The 19,376-nt window shown below is 39.8% G+C and overlaps 1 protein-coding gene across 7 annotated transcripts in view; it reads left to right on the forward strand.

Annotated features, from left to right (window-relative positions):
- The window catches only part of MTRR (5-methyltetrahydrofolate-homocysteine methyltransferase reductase), a 36,261-nt gene extending 27,727 nt beyond the window's left edge, over positions 1–8,534 (forward strand). For 5 of the 7 annotated variants that reach the window (XM_063086254.1, XM_063086256.1, XM_063086255.1 and 2 more), the window contains exons 11-15: positions 168–354; positions 3,371–3,489; positions 4,527–4,619; positions 4,732–4,914; positions 7,389–8,534. In XM_063086254.1, coding sequence (XP_062942324.1) covers positions 168–354; positions 3,371–3,489; positions 4,527–4,619; positions 4,732–4,914; positions 7,389–7,533 — 727 coding nt within the window. In that variant the 3' untranslated portion in view covers positions 7,534–8,534. The remainder of the gene's footprint in view (positions 1–167; positions 355–3,370; positions 3,490–4,526; positions 4,620–4,731; positions 4,915–7,388) is intronic. The other 2 variants (XM_063086258.1, XM_063086259.1) reach the window with 2 other exon arrangements.
- Positions 8,535–19,376: the final 10,842 nt, after the last annotated feature.

Here is a 19,376-nt window from a genome sequence, read left to right on the forward strand (position 1 = left end):
GGGGGAGGGTTGTAAGTAAATAATACATATAGCTTTTATCTCTGAGGAGCTAGAAGGTAGATTAGCGCCTATGAGTAAATACTCACCTACTGCAATAACAAGATTAATTTGGCCCGTATGTGTTAATCCTAGTACAGAGTTCAAAACTTACCTGTGTGTCTTTGCAGCTCAAGTTTATTTCACCCAGGGAAGCTTCATTTTGTTTTTAACATCGTGGAGTTTTTGTCTAGCACCACGACGGTGGTGTTGCGGAAGGGAGTGTGCACAGGCTGGCTGGCCGCGATGGTTGCCCCAGTTCTTCAGCCAGACACACGTGCATCACTTGCAGACAGCGGAAGAGGCCCAGCTCCTGAGGTACTGAAGTAGTGTGCAGCTTCTGCATTGCTGAAAGTGTGCTCTGCCTGATGAGAAAAAGCAATGTAGTCTCCCCCATTGCCTATCACCATCAAATTATTTAAGAGGAAATTTATGCCATGCTTGAATTTTAAAATCTCTAGTGGAAGGGCAGGAAAATGTTAGTTATGTTCACTAACTCTTAACTAGTCCATATATTTCCTGAGTGTGTAAAGCATGAATTTTATATAATAGTCTTTTTTTTTTTTTTTTTTTTTTTTTGCTGTCATATATATAGAAAAGAAGACCTTTTCTGTTAATGTTTTCCGTAGGTTGGCCCAGAGAGGGGAGTATGGAGGGACGGTGACGGGGTCAGCCTTATTGTACGTTGAGGTCCCGAATATGTGGTTTCACATGACAGACTGCCGACAACCAAAGGCTAATTCATTAGCATTTCTCCTATTTTGGGTAGGAGGCTTTTCCCAGTCTCTGTTTCTCTCCTTTTGTCGTAGCCATGGTATGTGGAATCTGAATTCATGCTATAGTGAGAAGAAAATTATGGTGAGAAATCACTTTTAAAACACCTAGAAGAAAAAGGTTATGTGATTTTCTGAGCACATTTGTGGACATATTTACACCTGTGCTTAGTGACATCTTTTATATTTTGATACAGGACTCAGCAAAGTCACATTCGAGACTACGTGCTTAGGGAACAATTTAAAGTTGTCCCTTATGGACCATAATGGTACTTGGAATAAAAACAACCTTTCAGGCTTTATCATGAAGTCTTTTTCTTCATGGTAATGAAGAAATCAATGTGTCATTTGTAGTGTTATCTTATGACAAATCTTTTTTTTTTAAGTTATCGGAATTGAAAAGTTCGTGTTCCTTAGAGGGAATTAAGATATTGAGAGGACTTAAGGGCAGACCACCACTTGAAACTGTTCTTTAACTTGATTTCTTCCCACGCTGCTGCCTGAATGGAGAGGTGCTTCATAGTGTTCACTAAACATTACAGTTTCATTAAACATCAGCAAAATAATTGGGAACCTGAGAACCTGTTCCTTTTGTGAAATGTAGTACTGACTTGAAAGTTTATGTCACTTCATCATTGTATAAAAATAGCGGATGATTTCCAGAAAGTTTAAAACAAATGTGAATCCGTAGTGTATCACAAGCACTGAGCGTGGTTGCCTTTCACATGTTCCTTCTTTCCTCCCTCCCTCTTTTCTCTCAACTTTACGTTTTAACAGATTTTTACCAACTACCCAGTATGTGGGCACTAGAGATACAGATATAAAGGATACAATTTATACTATCTAATTTCATTGTACTTAGTAGTACCTATTTTATTACAAAGTGTAGGGAATGTTGACCTTTGCAAAATCCACCCACACGCTCTCCCCCAGCTGTGGCAGAAGTACGGTTGTTCACAAATCCCCCACCCGCCACTCCAATCCTATGCATGGAGATGGGAGGACTGGGCTCTCCCCCACCCCCACTCCCCGCTGATGTTTAGCCTGGCCATGTGAGCAGACAGGGCATATTCCACATCTCAGCAGGAGTGCTGAACCTTCTGGGTGGCGTGGCTTGCCTCTCTCACTCTTCCCTTCTGCCACAGGGATAGGCATAATCTAGGGCAGGGATGCTCTTTCTGTTTGGATCCTAAGTGAAGGAGATCCGTGGAGCAGAGCTGTATACAACCAGCAGCCTTCAAGTAAGGAGAACGAGAAATAAGTGTTTGGTATTATCAGCCATCTGAGATGTACTGCAGCAAAAGCCAAGCAGTACTGTGGTCTCCTTGCTGTCCCTAGAGCCTAGAAAGTGCCCTTGCTCCGGGTTTTGCACTTGTTCATTCTCTGCCAGGAACACGCTCGGGCCTGGCTATCTCTCGCCTGTCAAAGGTCTCTGTCTAAGGGCTCGTCATGGATCCAGGCCTTCTCTGACATAGATGTTTGAATTAGCAGCTCCCTGCCATACCCATCGTTTCCTTACCCTATTTAATTTTGCTTTATAAGACTTGTCATTACCCATCATTATGTGGATTTATGTTTGTTGAATGTAAGGTCCATGAAGGCAGAGACTTTGTGTTTTGCATTTCTGTATCCCTAGTGCCTGTCATACATTGTTAAGGGAATGAATCAGGTAATGAGGCTAATGTAATATTAATTAAGTTTCATTTCCAAATAAGAACAATAATTAGATATAGCTCTTCCAATCCTTCGTTTAAAAGGTATGGTGTTAAGGTTCCTCATCAGCTTCTTATAATTTTCCTTGAGTTAAAAGTTTAAATGTGTACAATTATACCACCATGCAAGATGGAGTGGAATCCTGTCATTCTTAACCCTTAGTATTACTCAAGTGTCTTGTACATATGCAGAATGAAGCTGGATGTGAAACATTCACAGATTGATTCTTTGTGTCTTCAGCACATGATTTGGGAGAAAGTTTTTTAAAATTTGAACAAAATGATTTCATATTACTTACTCTTCTAGTTTACACAAACATAAATAATCCTAGGTAGCATTGGGCCCAGAAGAACAAATATAATATTCTAGAATCTTTGGAGCAGTTCCTTAATTTTTTTTTTATGTTTGCCTAATTTTTTCATTTAAAACTATTCAACCCCATCTTGATATTAAAATATGCAAAAAGAGCCACATCTTCATAAAGAAGAATGTCTTCATTTTCTTGGTGCATTTCTCCATATTAGTTGCCTACTAGAGAGCAGATCTTATCCATGGGCCTAGAAAAATAATTTTATTTTCTATTCAGTGTTCCACCTGAAAAATACCATGTTTGTTATTTTAAAAATATTTGATTTGGGTAGAAAAGAAAAATTTGCAAGACATACTTATTTATATTTCTGAAGTGACAAAAGTGTTCGTGGTTTCAGTAAGATGTAATGCTGTTATTTAATGATGCTTTTCTGAGGGGAATTTGTACTTTCTGCTTTCTTTAGCATAGATCATCTTGGTTATATGCTCTGGCCTAGGTTTTCTTTTTAAACTTAACGGTGATTGGTTTAATATTCCAGATATCCATCTCTCCACGAACAGCAAATTTTTTCCATTTGCCAAATGACCCCTCAGCCCCCATCATAATGGTGGGTCCAGGAACTGGCATAGCACCCTTTATTGGTTTCCTACAACATAGGTACGTGCTGATTTTGGCTAGTGGGGACATGTGCCCTTGGTGATCCTGGGTAGAAATATAATAGCCTGTTCTGTTTTTCTCAGTATTGTTCAGGATAATCAGACTTTGGTCGTATAATTTTTATGTCATAACATAATTTGTCATGACAGGAAAAGTAAGCATAGTATGTTGTAGAGATTTTGCTATGTACTGGAACTTATACTTCCTTATTTACTGTGGCACTTTTATTTTTTAGCCGCACTGTGATTTATAGCATATGTAGTTAGCGACAAATTTCAGGCACACCTTTATGCTGTGATCCGTCATGAAGACACTATTTCATCTGTTCCTTGACTGGATAAAATTGGTAGTAACAGAGATCTACTTATATCAAAAGTTTAAAAGTTAAACCCCAAACAGTAATTTTCAACAGAATGATATTAATAGGTATAACTTAGTATGAGAACAGAATTATTCGATATGAATATATGAATGTGTCCTTCTCTCCGTGTTTGTGAAGTAGTGAACAAGTCTCAGGTCCTGTTCCCCAGAAAGTGGAGTCCTATCCTTTGAACAGTCATTTGCTGTTTTGTTTTAGTTTTTTCCTTAAAGCTAAAATGTAATGTCAGACGACATGCTCTTTTCATTGGTATGTTCACCATTTCATAAATGCTTTTTTTACACATCCTACCTGTTATAGCCATGTGCTGCTTTTCCATTATTAAGAGTTAATTTATTCATGAAATGGCTATTAATTGTACTTAGTGTAGAAATTAGACTGGGTTTCACAATGTGATATTTCGAATTATCCTTGTATATGCTTGTCACTTATAACCATGGATGTCTGCAGCAACTAGACACGCTCTGTGATGATGGTGTCTGCTGGAGCAGCCCTGACAGCCTGTAGATAATAGAATGTTAATTAAATGAATGAACTTTCAGCAACTGCAAAGGTGGATTTTACAAACCTATCTGAGTTTGTTGGTGGTATTTCCTGATGAAAGAGACTGGTTTTATATATTCTTTATATCAAACTTCTAAATTTTCTTTTCACATAGAGAGAAACTCCAAGAAAAACACCCAGATGGAAATTTTGGAGCAATGTGGCTGTTTTTTGGCTGCAGACATAAAGATAGGGATTATTTATTCAGGTACGGCACAACTGTAGTATTGTAATAACCACTGAGTGTACAATTCTAATGTTAAGATGTTTTCAACTTTAAATTACAACCTTCCCATGACCCATTATATATTATATTTCAGAGAAGAGCTTAGACATTTCCTTAAGTGTGGGATCTTAACTCACCTAAAGGTTTCCTTCTCAAGAGACGGTCTTTTGGGGGAAGAGGAAGCCCCAACAAAGTATGTGCAGGACAACATCCAGCTTTACGGCAAACAGGTGGCAAGAATCCTCCTTCATGAGAATGGTTCTATTTACGTGTGTGGGTAAGTGGCCGTCGTGCTTAAGTGCCAGTGAGGAGAAGGCAGTGGGTGGTATTTATAGAAAAAACAAAGGACCAAGAAGCCAATAATCTAGAGATACATAGGGGTAAGACTTGACTCTTAAGTACAGGAACAGAAATACAAGTTCTAAAATAGTTTTAACATGCATCTAATAGACAAGAAGTTGTCTTTATCAGGGAAATAGTGGTGAAAATGAATTCTTGCACTGGAGAATGCTTTTAGAAACATGTTTTTAGCCTCTAAAAATTTGTGTTAAAACATTAATCATTTATTTATTTATTTATTTGTTTATTTAAAGATGACTGGTAAGGGGATCTTAACCCTTGACTTGGTGTTGTCAGCACCCACTCTCCCAAGTGAGCCGACCGGCCATCCCTATCAGGGATCTGAACCCGTGGCCTTGGTGTTATCAGCACAAGACTCTCCCAAGTGAGCCACAGGCCGGCCCCAAATATTAATCATTTAACTTGAAGTCTCAGGATTGATAAAAATAACTGATTTTTGTTCCGCGGAACTGTCTAAGGGAAAGAAAGTATGATTTTGACTCTGAGAATGTGGATACCAGGATTCTTTTTATTTGAGTTCTAATTTGCAGTGTTAAAGTTGAAATAAGCCAGGAATTATTATTATGTTATTAAGTTTTGTCTTGTTTCTGAGGCAAGATCTGTTATAGAAACTTATAATAGCCATAGAAAGTAAAATTTTTTAAAACTTACTTGTTTGTTTTAAAGGAATTCAAAGCTTTTCTGCTAACTAAAAGGGAGATTTGAAATAAGAAATTTACTCTTTTATCCTAACATGTCCCTAGCATTTAACACATTCTCTGAGTTACTAACTCAGGTTTGTTTTTTTTTAAACTATGATGCAGAAGACAAAATAATGGCGTAGTAAGCCAGAATACATTTAAATATAATTGAAAGAAGTTTCATGAGTCAGAACTTACTTTTCTACTTACTTTTTATGACACATTCTGATCATTTTTCTTGTTTTGTTTTACTGTTCAATTAAAAAAAAGCTGCATCTGACTACTAAGTTGATTTTATGACCTGTTAGTAGATTTTGATGCTCAGTTGAAAGACACTGCTCTAGGTTGATAAGGGGAAGAAGTTCTAGAAATCGTGTTGGTTTACACTTTCCCCCATGAAGTATTTGATCTTCCTTTAGTTCGTCAAAGGCAGGGCCAGCAGTGGTCAAATACAGGCTAATGGTTTAGAGATGCACCTCTAAATAGTAGAAGCAGGGTTAATTGTACAAATATACAAATAGCTGGTCATTGAGAACTTGGACAATATTTTCAATGCACAAACTCTTAAAATGTTATCCTAGAAGTAGCTCCTCCCAGTCACCGGTGTTTCACTTTTCACATCTGTGAAATGGACTCGAAGGCATTAGTGGCAGGGGTCAGACGGGAGCGCTCAGAATGACCTCCGCGGCCCTAACACTGATGAGCCCATCAGGGAAGCAGGAGAAAGGAGACAGAGCAGCAACTGAAGAAGGAGCAGACTTGTTCCGAGGCCAGGGGACATTGTCCCAGGGAGGAGGCTCGTGCTGCTGAGGGGACAAGTGAGAAGAAGACAGGGGTGCAGGAGGTTTGGCTCCACGGCAGCCCTCAGTGACCCAGGGAAGGGCCGTGGGGATAGAAGCTCCCTGAGAGTGGTCGAGGGGAGAGTATGTTGAGGAAGCCAAGACGGCCACTGTAGACACCTCTCGAGAAACTTTACCGTGGGGGCCAGGACAGGTTCAGTTCCTGACATATGAGAGTCCTGTTCAGCACTTTTATTCATTCCTGCTCCTGCTGAGTGCTCGGGGTCTGTTCAGGTTCTGTGAAATAGGAGGATAGATGAGGTACACTCGCTACCCTCAGACCACTTACTCCTTGGTAGGAAAGCCACATAGGAGGTGGTGAATGTTCTGTAGGGGACCTCAGGACCACACAGGAGCACCTCCCCCATCTTGTAATTAGAGTTAAGACATGTGAAAGCACTTGGAAAAGGGCCAGGCACAGAGTAAGTCCTCAGTAGAGATGTCTGCTAATAGTGTACGTGTATAGAGGCTCAGAAGTGTGAACAATAGCTTGTTCTTTTCAGGAATCTGAGTCCACTGTGTGCCCTGAGCACAGAGGGAAGGGGATGAACGGGGTGGCCCAGCAGGTGCACAGGAGCCAGCCCCGAGGGTCCTCAGTGCATAGGGAGCTCTCGGCTGACTGCTCCTGAGACATGGGTGCCTGGGAAGGAATGTCAGCGTGGAACAGTGTGGTCAGCTCTGCCTTTTAGAACTGTTACTGTGGGTGAAGGCCTGGGGTGGGGGCAAGTGAGGCTGGAAGATCTGTAGGACACATTCCGAGAAAGTGCAGGGAAGGACGATGATGGTGGAGTCAAAGGAGTTAGATGGCTGAATTAAGAATTTGGTAAAAATTCCTGTTTCATGAACAATGACGCTATTATTTTCTTTTCTAGAGATGCCAAGAATATGGCCAAGGATGTAAATGATGCCCTCGTGGAAATAATAAGCAGTGAGAATGGAGCCGGAAAACTAGAGGCAATGAAAACACTGGCTACCTTAAAAGAAGAAAAACGGTATCTTCAGGATATTTGGTCATAAAACCAGAAATTAAAGGAAGAGAATTAAGCTTTTTTGGCTGAGAATACTAAAAGGCAATTTTGCTGAGGCCGAGAGTTTCAATTTTTAAAATAAGAATTTTTTTAACATTTCTCAGAGGAGGTAGGGTGGGGAGTACATCACTTACCAAAACAGCAAAACTTCCTGATTCATTTTTACATATTTTCCATCTGCTCCCTTCCTGTGCCTGTGCCTCTCTCACATGGCCCTGTTGCTTGCAGGCCCCCTGAGTTGAGGGGCAGCCCCCAATGGCCATCAGCACCCCTCTGGGGCCTTCCTTATACCCCAGGGAACTCACGGAGACCTTGACCAGTTCCAAGGACTCTGTCTGTCCATGCAAAGGCTGCCTGATAGGGAGGGGGGGCAGGCACTGGAATTTACTCAATGGGTAACTTGTGAGCTTAGGTTTATGTTACCAATTTTTTAAATAATGTAAAATAATTTATAACTTTATATGAAATATACCCATAAAGAATATTCATATTATTGTATTTAAATTACACATATAGAGCATATCTGTTACATGCTTCTGTAACTATCAAATGGTTTTTATTACCAAATGTATATTTCTGATAAAAAATATTTTAAGGTAGTCCTGTATAAAGGGATTTTTTTAAGTGATGCTAGAAATGTGAAATATCTTTTGAAATTCCACTCTGGCATATGTTTTATTTATCATAACTACTTCTTTTGATATCATAATCCCAGAACTTAGGGACAATATAATTTATTTCACCTCCATGATAACCATTCAAGCTTTATCCTAGGCTTAAGATACCGACTTCAACTAGTAGCCTGGTATTTTTTAGATTCCCAGTGTCAGATTCTTTTAAAATTTGTCAAAACAGAAAAGTAAATGTAAAGGGGCATGGTAATTTTTCTCCTAGACTTACATATTGTCTTTTATTTAATAGCTTGGCATTTACAAAACCTCTGCCTATCAAAGGCTTCTGGTCATTTTGAGAAATAAAGATCTGAAAAAATATGGCATAATCTTAAGATTTGATAAGGCTTTGTGGCTGCTTATTGTATTATTCTTTAATCTTATATTTTATTTTTATTATTGCATATTTTATAATATAAACCATTCTAAAAATAAGGGATAGGAGAACATACCAGGTAAATACTATGTTACATAATAATTATATTCATAGGTTGTATATATCAGCCAAGATAAACAAAGCAAAAACATTGAAAGAGACAAAGAACAGTATTCCTTATTGACAGGTACAAGAAGATACAAGAATCAAGAACTTGTGTTCACGTAGCAATATGTTTTCAATAAATACATGACCCATAACTGATAGATCCGTAAAGAGAAACTAAAGAGTCCTCATAGTGTGGAAGTAGTATCCTGGTGATTTCTAGATACTGTCAGATAACAAGTTCTAGGTGGATATGGATCAGTTGCTCCCTGCAGCCTCACTGGCTGGTGATAGTAAAAACAGATCTCAATGGGAATGCTGTCATGTATACAGGTATTTATTAAACAAAAACTTATTAGCACAAAATAGTCAAGCACAAAGTAGTCCCAGCAGCACATTTTACAAGTTAATGAAGTGCCAGCTCTGCCTCTTTAGATGATCAGCCACACCTCCCATGAAAAGTTTTTTCAAGACTGTTGTGACTATTCCAGGGGCAAAATTTTGCTGCTCTTATCACCATGAGCCATCCTCTAACCCAGAGGCTGGACAGTGCTATTTTAGGGTTAAGTTTAAGCCTCGGTCACCACCCCGGGGCTTTACTAGTTAACGTCTTTTGCCTTATTTATGTAGGGGTGAGGAATAAATCTAAATTATTCTATCCAGGTTCCATATCTTGAATGCCACTGGTGCTAGCAGTGAGGGGCCTCTTCTGACCCCAGTTGTTCTGACAAGCCACTATTGCACTCATTATTTTCAGTAACTTTCATGATGCTGAGCAGTGATAAACTTAGCAGAAGCACTTACAGTAGCCAGCTCTGTGGTGGTCTTTTTCTGATAAGAATGCTCACTGCACCTAGAGGGTTCCCTTCTGTGACACAGATCTATATAGCGTCTGTGAAGAATTCTGAATGGAGTGACAGACACTAATCTAGGACACTAAGAGATCTATGTAGTCATAAACTGATAAAAAGCAGAATTTGAATTTCACAATTAGTAAAATGGATGGTGTCTATGCTACATCCAACAAACAGAACCCATGTTGATTTCAAATACACTTGAAACGTTTAAAAAAATTGACCATGACCTAGGCCATAAAGGAAAATACATTGCATAAATTAAGGCATTCTTCACTGATTATTGTAATAAGATAAGAAATCAGCTACAAAAAGTAACTCACAAAGTCCACCATGAAGAGTTTTAAGCACATGCAAATGGTTCATGGCTTGGAGTATTGAATAAACACATGGAATGCAGGCAAAACAATGCCCAGGTGGGGGTGGGGTGGGGTGGGGGAGGGTGAATTTTCTTCATCTGTTTCACAACTATTTGAGTGCCTACTTTGCCAGGTACTCCTCAAAGTGCCGGGTATCAGCAGTGACCAAGACAGGAAGACATAAAAATGGCCAACAGGTACGTGAAATAATGGTCAACATCACTAGTCATCAGGGAAATGCAAATTAAAACCACACTGAGATATCATCTCACCCCAGTTAGGTTGGCTATAACCAAAAAATGGAGAATAACAAATGCTGATGAGGATGTGGAGAGAAGAGAACACTCCTACACTGTTGGTGGGGCTGTAAATTAGTTCAAGCACTATGGAAAACATTATGGAGGTTTCCCAAACAACTACAGATAGAACTACTGTATGATCCAGCAATCCCACTTCCAGGTATATACCCAAAGGAATAGAAATCATCATGTCAACAGCATACCTGCACTCCCATGTTCATCGCAGCTCTGTTCACAATAGCCAAGATATGGAACCAACCTAAATGTGCATCAGTGGATGACTGGATAAGGAAAATGTGGTATATATACACCATGGAATACTACTCTGCCATAAAAAAAATGAAATTCTGCCGTTCACAACAACATGGATGAGCTTGGAGAAACATGTTGAGTGAAATAAGCAAAGCACAGAGGGATAAATACCACATGTCCTCACTCATATGTGGGAGCTAAGAGGGAAGGAAGGAAGGAAAGAAAGATCACAATGGTATGTTGGACTTGGAGAGGGAGAGAACATACCTAGGGATACAAAGTGGAGTGGGGGAAAGGCGGATGGGGAGGGAGGTCAGGGTTCATTGGGTGGGGACAGGAGGTATAATCGCAATTTGTAGTAATGGACATGCTGCCAGTATGGCCATCACATCTTGGGCATGAGTAGTGACAGTCAGCTTTGTACCCTATGAATATTCATAACCAATAAAAAAACATGTTCTCGGAGGGGCTTACATACTAATGTTGAGAAGAGATTTAATAATGAATAAAAGTATATGGTGGGTAAAAGGGATGTGTGGTCTACAGTGTTGGAGGGGTGGGGGCAACGTTAGGTAGTAAGAGAGTCTCAGAAGATACAGACCTGTAAGACAGGAGCCAGCCCTGCAGATGTTTTCAGGCAGAAGGGAAAGTCAACAAGGGCCCTGAGGTGGAGCTGCCTGGCAGTCAGAGCAACAACACGGAGGGCAGTGGGTACACAGCAGAGGAACAGCGGGAGACTAAAGAGAGATGCGTACAGAACAGAAATGGGGAAGTCTGATGATGCATTTGCTCGAGGCCATTGTAGGATTTTGGCTTTTACCCTGAATTAAGACATTTGATCAGAGGAGTAGCAAGACCTAGCTCACATTCTGAACGGCTTTCTCTGGTGGTTGTGGTTGAGACAAAATCGAAGGGACCAAGGATAGAAGCAAGGAAACCACTTCAAGAGCTGAGATAATACAAAGGATCAGATCAAATCAGGCTCACAAGAGTCAGAAATCTTAACTGTTCTCAAGCTTGACTAATAACATCATAGGTAATTTCATAGGTCTGCCTATACCATTCCCCAAGCTCTTCCTTGCTGCATTAGGCCCCGTCTGACTGAAATTTAACATGATGCATATGTTGCATATGGTGCGTCACTTATAAAAGAGGAGCAATAGGTCATGAAATGTCTGTATTTCATACCAAATATTGTCCACATTACAAGCCAAAAATTACCCAGCTAATGTAACATTTTCTGGACAGCCATGCCTTGTAAATCACATCCCAGGTTTATTTACAGTGAACACACTAGACAAGTCAAGTACATCTTGCCAAAGTATTCAGTAGTTTTATTAAATGTAATTGTACTAAACAATTTAGATGATACATTATTAAGCAAACCCACCAATATGCTGTTTAGAAAAAACATACTTCAAGATACAGAATGTTAAAAAATTTGGAAAAGGACATACTGGGCAAACAAAAAGAAAGCAGGTGCAGTTAATACAGAAAGGAGACAAAGCAAGAAATAGTACCAGAGACTGATATTTTCATAGTGATTAAGAAGAAAATTGAAGAGGGAGATATGAAATTCCTAATACGTATGCATTGAATAGTAAAGTTTCAAAATATATAAATCAAGATTTGCCAGATCTGAAAGGAGAAAAAGCCAAATTGAAAGTCAGAGCTGGGGGATTTGACATGCCACTCTCAGTAGTAGAAAGAGGAAGAAAAGTACTCCGTAAACATTTAAAAGATTTTTAACATAATTAACCAACTATACCTAATTGACATAAAACACTACAGCCGACAACTTCAGGATAGAAATTCTCTTCTAATTTACACTGCATATTTGCCAGCACAGAGCAACTTTCAAAGATAGATAGCAACTATACAGTGTATATTTTCTGAGAATTAAACCAGAAATAGTAACTAAATGGAACTAGAATAATCCCCAAACATTTGGAAAATAAGCAACATACAAAATAACTCTCACGAGTGAAAGAAAAATCACAAGGGAAATTGGAGGATATTTTGATGATGAAGAAAAAGTTCCAAATTTGCAATATGCACCCGAAGCAGTGCTTTGTATGGGTCTAAATAATTATAAAATACAAAAGCTTAAAAGTCAATGATTTCAGGCTGCATCTTGGAAAATTAGAAAAGAATCAGCAGCAACTAAACACCAAGGATAGAGAAGGTTTATTAGTTCGTTTGTGTTGCTTATAACAAAATATCTGGAACTGGGTAATTAGTAAAGAAAATGAAATTTATTGCTTATAGTTTCTGAGGCTGAGAAGTCCAAAGTCCATCTGGTGGTGGCAACAGTGACCCAGGGGTCTCACATCACAAGATGGTGGAAGCAGAGAGAGCATAAAGAGAGAAACTCTCTTCTTTTAAAGCCCTCAGAACCATTCCCCTGGCCACCATTATTAATCCATTCACTACTGCATGGTCCTACAATCCAAACACCTCTTTAAGGCTGCACCTTCCAATTACCATAATAGGATCTTCCACCCTCTTAATAGTCACAGTGGGAGCTAAGTTTCTAATACATAAATCTTGGGGGACACAATTCAAGCTTCAGGGAGTTTTGGGGGGACATAATTCAATCCATGACTTTCCTCCCCTAGTCCCCCCAAACTCATGTCCTTTTCACATACTAATACATTCATTTCATCCCCAAAGTCTTAACTTGTTTCATCTCAGAAGTCCAAAGTTCAAAGTCCCATCTGCAAAATTCAAAATAAGTTATCTACTTCCAAGATACAATGGTGGGACAAGCATAGAGTACATATTCCCATTCCAAAAGGGAGAAACAGGCCAAAAGAAAGGTGTAACAGGTTCTAAGCAAGTCCAAAACCCAGCAGAGGAGGCATTAAATGTCAAAGCTGGCAAATCATGTACCTTGACTCCATGTTTGACCTCTGCACACTGTTATGGGAGTTGGGTCCCCAAGTCCTTGGGCAGTTCTGCTCCTCTGGCTTTCCTGGTTTCAGACGATGCTTTAGCTTTCATGCAGCACTCTGGTAGCTCCACAAGTCTGGGGTCTCCATGGCGGTCCGGCTCTCACGGCTCCACTAGGCATGGCACTATTGGGGTTTCTCTGCCGCAACTCTGACCCCTCATTTCCACTCTGCATTGCTCTAGCAAAGGTTGTCTGTGGTGAATCTGACGATGCGACAGATCTCTTCCTGGGCCCCAAACTTTTCCATATGTCCTCTGAAATCTGGGTGAAGGCTCTCAAACCTCCACAGCTCTGGCATTCTGTGAGCCTGCAGACCTAACACCACGTGGATGCCGCCAAGGCTTCTGGCTTGTATTTTCCACAGCTGAAGGTCCAGCCACACCTGGGGCCAATTTAGCCACACCTGGAGCAGCCAAAGAAGCTGGGGTGCTGGTGTGCAGCATCCCAAGATGGCCCTGGGCAGTAAGCCCATGGAGGGCGCTTCAGTCCTGTTCCCCAAGACCATTTTGTTTCCCTAGGCCTTTGGGACTGAAATGGAAGGGTTGGCCCCAGAGGCTTCTGCAATGCCTTCAGGGCCTTTCCCCCCTTCTCTTGATAATCCCATACCATTCTTTTGTGCTAATCTTCTTAGTACCATTGAATTTTTCTTCTGAAAATGCTCTCTGCTTCTCTACCACATGGCCAGGCTGTAAAATTCCCCAAATTCAACCCATTCATGGAGTGATAGACGTGGTTCTGAAGGTTTTAAAAGGAAAGCATGTGAGGAGGTTACTCTGTCTAAGAGCTCAAGCCATGCGCTGTGTGACACCCCGTGCTGCTGGGAAGAGTCACCACCAGCCAACAAGCCCCTCACCAGAAGTTTTCTCCAGGCTTTGAACTTCCCAGCCTCAGAAACTGTAAGCAATAAATTTCATTTTCTTATAAATTATCCAGTTCCAGATATCTTGTTATAAGCAACAGAAATGGACTAAAACAATGCAGAAAAAACATTTGATAAAATCCAATATCCATTCTTGATAAAAATTCTCAGTAAACTGGAAACTTTCTTAATCTAATAAGATATCCACAGAATGCTAACCTCATACTTAATGCAGGCCTTCTCTCTGAGCTTAGGAGCAAAACAAGAATGTCTACTTTCATGGCTTCAGTCATCAGAGTATGGGTCCTTGACAGCAGGATATGTCAAGAAAAGGAAATAAAATCTATTAAAATTGGTAAGGGAGAAGTATAACTGTCATTTTTCACTGTTATTTTTATATAATTAACTGTAGAAAATCCAAAAAATCTATAAGCAAACTATTGCTGTTAATAACTGAATTTAGCAAGATTGTTGTTGCAAAGCTACTATACAAAACTTCAATTATATTTCTATATACAAACAACAGATAATTAGAAAATAAAATACTATTTATAAAAAGCACTATGTTAGTCAAGTTTCTCCAGAGAATTAGAACTAAAATATATGCAGAGAGAGATTTATAAGGAGGGATTGACCCACACAATTACGAAGACTGTCCTACTTCTTATCTGCAACTCAGAGGCCCAGGAAAGCTAGTGCTGTGGGTCTAGTTTGAGTCCAAAGGACCAAGAAACAGAAGCACCTTTATCCCAATATCTGAGGGCAGGAGAAGATGGAGGTCCCAGCTCAAACAGAGAGCAAGTTTGCTCTTCCTCTGCTTTTTGGTTCTATTTGGGCCCTCAGCAAATTGGATGATACCCTCCCACACCGGTGAGGGTGCACTTTTTTGCTCAGTCTACTGATTCAAATGCTAATCTCCTCCAGAAACACTCTTACAGACACACCCAGAAACAATGTTTTACCAGCTCTCTGGGCATCTGTTAACCTATTCAAGTTGACACATAAAATGATTTCTTCACAAGCACCAAAGAATCAACTACCCAGGAATAAATCTAACGAAGAGTGTATAAGAATTTTACACTGAAAGCTACAAAATATTAGTGATAGAAATAAAAGAAAACCTGAAATAACTGGAATAAATTCATGTTCATAATGGAAAACTTAGTATAGTTAAGATGTCATCTCTCTCCAAATTGATCTATAGATTCAGTGCAACCCCGATCAAATCAGAGCACGTTATTTGTTTTCTTATGGAAATCAGCATGCATATCTAAAATTTATATGATATTGCTAAGGATCAGGAATTGCTAAGGCAATCTTGTGAAAATAAAAATTGGAAGATTCACATGACCAAAGAGACAGAGAAAGAGAATAAATATGTCTGTGTGCATATATAATTTTTACTTTAATGTATAAAGAAAACAATAGTCTCAAAAAGCCTTGACCAAACATAATGGTCACATGAATAAGCTGTATTGATATTAACTAATAGTATTTCTTTCTTCCTTCCTTCCATCTTTCCTGTAGATAATTTGAAGTAATCCTCTAGGCAATCAGCAAGCTTATTCTTCTTTCCTTATATTTCTCCCTTTTCTCACCATTTTTAATAATTGTACTTAATGTACATTTGTATTAGTCAGTTTTTGTGTTGCTATAATGGAATACCTGAGATGGGCTAATTTATAAAGAACAGAGGTTTATTTGGCTCTTGATTCTGGGACAGCTGCATCTGGCATGGGCCCCAGGCTGCTTCTATGCGTGGAAGGCAGCCAGTGGGTCAAGGAGATCACGAGGTAAGAGGAAGCATCAGAGAGAGGGAGGGTAGGTGCCAGGCTCCTTTTAACAACCAGCTCTCATGGGAACTAACAGAGTGAGATCTCACTTGTTACCTCCCACCCCAAGAGAGCATTAATCTATTCATGAAGGATCTGCACCCATGACCCAAACACTTCGCAGCACTGCTGCATTTGTGATCAGATCTCAACATGAGCTTTGGGTGGACAAATTTATCTGAACTATATCAACATTGTCAGACCATATTACCATACTACAATGTCTTTTTTTACATACCCAGTTGCCTTGGACTGAAGGTAGTTTATGGTCACCCTCCAGCATGATCTTTAGAGAAGGCTGTGGAGATAATTTGTGCCCTGAGGGGTAGGATGGGAGTGGTTCTTGGAAATTTCAAGAAGGCTGGTGGACAAGAGAAGTCTGAGGTCTGTGAAGAGTCCAAGACTTGTAGCCAAAGGTTGCAGCAGGGATCGGGACATGACAGGCACACCCAGCCATCTGGGGCCAACTATAATGTAACAGAAAAGTAGCCCAGCAGTAGGGGTTGGCGGGAGCCCATGAGGCACCCAAGATGCCACCCAGGGAGAAGGTGAGGTACAGAGAAGTGAGAGAAAAAAATGGAAGACTAAGCCCTTACCCAACAGAAATCAAATTACCTGCTAGAAACTGTTTCTAACTTAAAGTGCCAGACTTTCTATGAATGGTGGATTTACGTTTTGCCAAGAATTTTGTGCATCATTATGCAGGTGTGACCTGCACAGAGATGCTTGGCCAAGGGAGTAAGTAGGGGCTGAAATCTAACAGTATTTCATTTCCAAGCCTCACACTTTAAAGAAGGGCTGCATCCCCCTAGAGGAAAGTGTGAGTTTTAATTTTCTTCAGGTTAACTATGTGGACAGATGCAGGACCTGAGAATTGTTTGGTGATTTGTAGTGGAGACCTTCCGGTTTCGTTCCTTCTCATGTCTCGGATTCTTCTGTCTAACATGGGGATAATAGAAGGGCACCTCTAGGGTCACAGTAACCAGCATCCAGCTTAGCTACCTTTTTTCTCCTCCTTTTTCTCTCTCTTTGCCTTTCCCTACCTCTCTTTATCATTCTGTCTTCATTTCTGTTCTTTTTCCATATTTCTTCCTTCCTTTGCTCCTCTCTTTGTGTTACTGTGACATAATAAAAATGCATATATTGGGTCTTTGTCCCAAGTTCCTGCCATAGAGCTCCTGAATCACTTAGAATTTCTTGGGTGATACAATATTTTTTGTTACAATGAGGCCACTTTTGGTAGAATCTTCAATAACTTCAGGATGAGAGCAGGGCTCCAGAAAGGCCAAGGCATGATTAGAGGGTTGGACTCTCTAGGGATCTCCAGGGAGAGGGGCTGGAGATTGTGGCCAGTGATTTAACCAATCATGCCTGTGTAAAAAAATCTTCATAAAAATCCCTAAACAACAGGGTTTGGAGGGCTTCTGCGTTGGTGACCACATCGAGGTGCTGGGAGGGAGGTGCGCCTGGAGAGGACGTAGAGGCTCTGTGACTGCCCTACATACCTCACACCTCATGCATCTCTTCCATTTGGATGTTCCAGAGTTGTATCCTTTACAATAAACAAGTGAATAGTAAGTAAAATGCTTTCCCAAGTTCTGTGAGCTCTTCTAGCAGATTACTAAATGGGATGGGAAAGGTAGGGAGTCGGGAACCCTTGATTTATAGTGGTTGGTCAGAAGAACAGGTGACAACCTGGGACTTGCAATTGTTGTCTGAAATGGGAATAGTGTTGAGGGACTGAGCCCTTAACCTGTGGGGTCTGCACAAACTCTGGACAGCATCTGAATTGAAGTGAACTGTAGGTTACCCGGCTGGTGTCTAGACTCTAATCAGAGAATTGGTTGTTGGGTGAGGAAAAAACCCCACACATTTGGTGGCAGTAGAGTTGTTGAGCAAAAACAGTTCACCAGTTACCAAGCCTGGATTAAGACACTTAAGAGCAAATTGTGATCACTTAGGAAAAAAAAAAAATGTTGTATTTCTATACATTCAGATTGTGACTATAAATTAAAAACTCGTCATATAAAAAAATAAACTACATAAAATAAGCCTTAAATCTGGATTTTCTGATCCAACTTCTGTTGTTCCACTGAACTCTCACTGCCTCTTTATCAACTTTTTCTTGACCTCAAAGTCCCCACCCGCAACATGGTGGTTCCTAACCAACTGGGGCTTCTGAGATGTGCTCACTTTCTTACCTAATGTAGCATCCTACTTCCCCATTCCCTGAATGTATTTCACTGGACATGATGTGCCTTCAATTGGGTTTTTCTAAAATGTTCTCACCAAATGGATTGCACCTTATGTAATTTTTAACCCATCAGATGGATGCAATGAAACACTTAAAAGAACACTCATGTTAACAAATTTAAAATTTAAATTTTTAACCACAGCCATTCTTGCACTTTAAAGTTATTTTGTCTTGCATTTGTATTTTGTCATGATTGTATATTTAAGTTTCTATTAATTTATTTTTTATTTAAAGTACTTGGTTTATCCTGATGTACACAGACTTTAATGATTAGGGGGAGTTGTCTTTGGTAATGGAAAGTTTCATTCTGCTTCAAGATGTGTTTAAGGGGCATTGTGGTATAGACGAGGGGCAAGCTCAGAGGGTCTGGAGTCAGAAACTTAGGAACTATAGTTCCTTGGAGAGATGGTGAGCCCAGTAGTTAAAAGCACAGATACTGGGGACCAGACATGTTTGAAACCTGCTCTCACATCCAGTTTGTGTCCTTGGACAAGTTACCTAACCTCTCCATGTCTCGGTCTGTTAATTGGCAGTTATGATAGTATCTACCTCATGTATAGTTACCTAAATTAAATGAGTTAATTTGTGAAAAAGCACTTAGAATAGCTGTTGATTTTCAGCGATCCCTAAGGGTAACTATTATTATTGATAACAAACTTCAGATATAATTTATGTTTTCGTGTGCTACCTATTTTCATTTTTTCTATAAAATGCACCCACGGTATAAACTGGAATCAATTTTAGTCCCATAATTTACTCAGTTTAATTTGCATTTGAAGCATTAATGATAAATATTTTAAATGTTCACATATAAAAGTGATCATTTGTGAATGTAGACAGTTTAAACTGGATCCACACAGAACTAGGACTGAGTGAATTAAAATTTTTAGTGTGATGAGTGCCTTGGATCACATGCTACAGCCCTGGATCACATGCTCGTAGACTGTCTCATGTGATAAGGTCTGGTTGGTTCTGATTTTCCCCCATTCTGTGAGTCACAAAGATTCATCCTCTGGGT

This window comes from Cynocephalus volans, chromosome 2 (genome assembly GCF_027409185.1).
Source record: "Cynocephalus volans isolate mCynVol1 chromosome 2, mCynVol1.pri, whole genome shotgun sequence".
Taxonomy (NCBI): domain Eukaryota; kingdom Metazoa; phylum Chordata; class Mammalia; order Dermoptera; family Cynocephalidae; genus Cynocephalus; species Cynocephalus volans.